This window comes from Meleagris gallopavo, chromosome Z (genome assembly GCF_000146605.3).
Source record: "Meleagris gallopavo isolate NT-WF06-2002-E0010 breed Aviagen turkey brand Nicholas breeding stock chromosome Z, Turkey_5.1, whole genome shotgun sequence".
In the NCBI taxonomy this organism is placed as follows: Eukaryota; Metazoa; Chordata; class Aves; order Galliformes; family Phasianidae; genus Meleagris; species Meleagris gallopavo.
The window spans coordinates 1,576,230-1,580,912 of NC_015041.2; the positions used below are offsets into that span (position 1 = coordinate 1,576,230).

Below are 4,683 nucleotides of genomic sequence, written 5' to 3' on the forward strand. Positions count from 1 at the left end.
GAGCCTTTTCAGATGGAATGTTAAATATTCCCAGTCACAGTTCTATTCAGTCTATTCAGTCACACTGTTCTAGCAAGCTCGTGCAATCGTGTGGTTTGTCTCTGAAGCAGCTCAGCAGAAGACGGAAGCCGCTGGGTCGGGTGGTCGTTACCGCCTGGCAGACGGGAGGAAAGCTACTGTGCTGGACGTTTGCTCAGCACGGCTGCAGACAGCTTGCGGAGCAGTCCGCGGGGCTCGCAGCACAGCTGTCACGTCGTATTTTCCAAAGACGGCTTTTCAGACTTGCACGTAGCCTGACTGCTTTCTTCCCCTGCTTCTGTTTCACACCGAATCTCTCGTACCTATTTCTGTAACGCAGAAAAGCTGCTGGACCGCCTCCTCTGCAAGAAGGAATAACCTTCTTTTGGGTGCCAGGAATCCCCAGGCTGGCAGCCTGCAGAATCCCCAGGGGCACACACCTGCGAAGACCCAACTTCGAGGAACAAAATGAACGACATCCGCTTTTTCAGAGTGCTCTGAGCTTTGTCGTCGGAGCTCAGTAGGGCTGTATTCGTTTCTCCTTGAACAGCACCTCTGGTGTGGCTGGGACTCGCTGCGATGTGCTCGCTGAGGCCTTGAACCAGCAATCGCAGACCTAATGGTCCCCTTCCCAACTGCCGTCATTGCGCGGAGAGTTTTTGACGCAGGAAAAGAAAGGCAGTTAACAAACAAATAGCACCTGATTTCCATATATAGAGTCTTTGGGAAAATACCACTCCATCAATTATGCATTTTTTTTAAACGCTGCCTTTTATTTCTCTGTCTGAAGGGGCCCATTTCACAGTACGAGTAATGTTCTGAATAATCCCAGGCTTGGCACCAATGAGGCGCTTAACCGAGCTCCTTATTTTTATTACCCATTGTCTGCTAACCGGTTTTCTGTCATTTCATTTCTTTGCCTTCTCCCTGGGGATGAAGGATGGCAGCTCGGCGTGCGCTGAAAGCTGTCCTGGTGGATCTCAGTGGCACGCTGCACGTCGAAGACTCGGCCGTGCCGGGTGCGCAGGAAGCTCTTAAAAGGCAAGTAGCCTCTTTCTGTTCCCTCTGATAGGTTGTGTCAGGACTGCTTGCACAAAGATCCTTCTTGAAATGGGCCTGAAGATCTTGCCTTCTTCTCAAAAAACGGTGTCTAAAGAAATGATGGCATAGTGAATCAATTTCATCTCGCTTAGATGAAGGCAGAGCAGGCTGTGCAGCCCCAGGGATCTTTTTGTTGTTGTTCTGACACCATTTCTGTGGAGAATTCATCTTGAAAAGGCTGAAGAAAAGCAACAGGAAGTGGTGAATGGGCGGTAGGAAGAATAAGTCAGGAAGAATGGGTAGGGTTGAATTAAACATGGAAAGTTTTTACTGGAGTTTTATTGACTGCTTTAAGCTTTTGCAAAGCTGGACCATCGTTTGGTTGGAAATCTCACAGAGGGACTAGGAAACTACAGTTCTTTCCAGAAATAATTCAGTCATTATTTTTTGAAGATGTAGAATGTAAGGAACTAAAAATGACTGAAGTGTTGGATATCCATTCGCTACTCAGTGGATCTTGTTAATCCATGCCATTGTCCTCCCTAAAGAGATGACAAAATGAAAGTCCTGCAGCTTGCTTGGGAAATAAATGCACAGATTTCCATTTTTAGGGTTAGCGTTCAGTATTGAGGTTAAAGTTTTTAAAAAAATATTAACAAACTTTTTTTTTTTTTCTTTTTGCTGGTTCATACTTGTGAAAGGTCAGTCCATTTTTTTTTCTGCGGAATGAACGAGAGAGAAGTGGCAGGTGCAAGCAAGACTTCCAGATTGACCAACTATACAATGATGTACTCCATACAGTCCTGATACCAGCATTTGTTTCTATAGTAACAAATAGAAGAAAGTGATGGTAGGGGAATAATTAAAGGAAATGCCATTGAAATTGTCACCTAAAATTATTTGGCTGTTCAGTAGTATGTGCTAGTAATGTAGGGCAGTCTGTAAACAAAAAGTGTTCTGCAGCAGTTGAGACTTTGCTTTTCATCCGTCAGGCTGCGTGGTGCTCCGGTTACAATTCGCTTCGTGACCAACACCACCAAAGAGTGCAAGAAGGACCTGCTGGAGAGGCTGACCAAACTGGGCTTTGACATTGCAGAACATGAAATCTTCACGTCTCTGACAGCAGCCAGAAATCTCCTGGAGCAGAAGCAAGTGCGGCCACTCCTCTTGGTGGATGAGAAGGCCCTGCCTGATTTCACAGGTGAGGTGGGCAGAGAGCAGCATGGGAGGAGGTGTTGAACCAGTGTCTGTCTTCATGGCTTCCTCCTCTTGACACCCTTCCACAGCTCCAAGTGGCAGTCAGAATCTTCAAGTAGGCAGGAATTCAGATAAAACTTTATACATGTTATTAATTCACAGTGTAGAAAGTAATGTTTATCACTGGTTTGATGGAGATTTATTGCACCTGCCAATATCCAGGGGTAGAAGAATGCAGAGCTGTTCGAACAGGTCCAGAGGAGGGCAGGAGGATTCTCAGAGGGCTTGAGGCAAGATAGGCTGAGGGAGCTGGGCTTGTTCAGCCTAGAGAAGAGAAGGCTGCAGAGAGACCTCATGGAGAACTCTGCAAATACGAAAGCTGTGGAACCTAATAATTTCCACCTGACATCACATCCAGAGAAATACAGTCCCAGCAATGTTTTGTATTCTCAGTAAGGCTTTTTTTCTGGGGGGTGGGTTACAAACAGCTGAAACAGCAGCTGAATTCACTAAAGTTAAATCTTAACATGTCTGCGATCTTTCCATCAATTTTACAGTAGCTGTTGCTAGTTCTCTGTCAAATGACAAAGAATACAGAATACAGTGGCAACACTTTATGCACTGCTTGGATCTGGTATGAGTTGTTCTGTTTCTTTGTTCTGCAGGCATTTTGGCTTACACTCAGTGCTGCTCTTGAAACTTTGAAGTACGCTGGAGAATATTTTGAATTCCTGTTAGTGACTGCTATTGAATTATTCTTAGATAATCTCTCAGTAAAGTTGGTCACAGATGGATGAATGTAATCCATTCTTGGTTAATGGACCAGATGCTTTTGGGTGGTGTCACAAATCCACGTGGCATCTCTGCATGCTGTGCTTTACTGTCTGAGCTCACTGCAGGATGTGTGCAGGAGACAGCTCTGACTATACTCTCCGGAGACCCAGGAGCTTGAGCTGTCACTGTGAAAGTGCAGAGAATATTCCATGTATAGATCCACACCTTTTCAACAAAGGTTTTCTTCCATTCTAAAATACATAAAACCAGTCTACAAGACACATCTGTGTCAGAAAACGCTAAATTTTGCTGCAAAGTGATTAATTTCACTTGTTGCGCTTGCTGACTGTCTATTGCTGAGTATAAACAAAATTTAGCTCATTCAGAATGATCATTAGCGTGTTTTGATTTTTCCAGGGATCGCCACTGATGACCCCAATGCAGTAGTCATAGGACTGGCTCCTGAACACTTTCACTATGAGATGATGAATAAAGCTTTTCGGTAAGTCAGCCACTTCTTGTGGTTGTCTTGTGCTTTTCCTACAGTGGTTCCTTGCTTGTTCCTACAATGCCAGAAGTTATTCCCATATCACTACTACGTAGTGAGGATGATGTTAACTTCTATGGGTTTGCACCCTTAACCATTAACTTCCACTTGAAGAGGCTGGGATGTGAGTCTGTTGCTGCATCTAGCCCTCATTTCCCATTCACAGGGAAGTTGGCAGATGGAATTTCTACTGGCGTCAGCTTTGTTTGGTCTAAAGGAGTTTTAGTGCCTGGCAGCATTCTGCTTTTCTTCAGCCTTGTGTCTGGTCCACATGCCTTGTCCTATACTGCTCAGAATAATTCAGTCAGTCACTGACTGTGAAGAGCCCAGTATGACTGGGCTGGTAGGCAGCTGGGTTGAAATCTATTATGAGGCTGGCTAAATCCAACCTGGCACATGTCCCAAAACAAAATACATAGCGTAAGTCCATTCTCTAGGCACCGTTTGAAATGACTGATACTAAATTTCTTTTCTCATATACATGGGATTTTGATGCCACATTTAAAAGAATTCTCTCAGGTGAGATCCTTCCTGTAAACTGCTGAATGCAAGTGGTTGTAGTGCCATTGCCAAATTAAATCCTTCTGTGTCCTGGAGGCATCCTCCCATTGAACATAGCTGGCTGCTCTCTGATACATGTGCCAACTGTCTTCTGACAGCTTGCTTTGGAATGCATTGATCTAATAGAAATATTTTATGATAATTAAGTGAGGAGCTGACTGAGATCAGAGAAGTTATGGTCATTTCTTAATTACTTCTCTTCCATTTCTCCACTCACTGCAGACAGTCCCATGTTCCATGCCGGTTTTTAACAGTTTGGCCAGCTGGGAGATGCACATGAGAACCCTTTTCATAGAATCATAGAATCACAAGGTTGGAAAAGACCTGTAAGATCATCCAGTCCAACCGTCTTCTCACTACCACTGCTACCACAAGCACTAAGCCGTATCTCGCAGCTCCTCGTCCAGACGCCTCTTGAACACTGCCAGGAACGGCGACTCCATGACCTCTCTGGGCAGGCCAGTGGTCCAGTGCCTGACCACTCTCTGAGAGAAAAAGTTTTCCCTCGTGTCTAACCTAAGCCTCCTCTGGTACAACTTGTGGCC

The 4,683-nt window shown here is 44.9% G+C and overlaps 1 protein-coding gene across 1 annotated transcript in view; it reads left to right on the plus strand.

The window, feature by feature from the left end:
• Positions 1 to 39: 39 nt before the first annotated feature.
• The window catches only part of HDHD2 (haloacid dehalogenase like hydrolase domain containing 2), an 8,089-nt gene continuing 3,445 nt past the window's right edge, over positions 40 to 4,683 (plus strand). Inside the window, exons 1-3 of the mRNA XM_010725155.3 lie at positions 40 to 1,059; positions 2,052 to 2,260; positions 3,448 to 3,532. Of these exons, the coding sequence (XP_010723457.1) occupies positions 959 to 1,059; positions 2,052 to 2,260; positions 3,448 to 3,532 (395 nt within the window). The 5' untranslated portion in view covers positions 40 to 958. The remainder of the gene's footprint in view (positions 1,060 to 2,051; positions 2,261 to 3,447; positions 3,533 to 4,683) is intronic.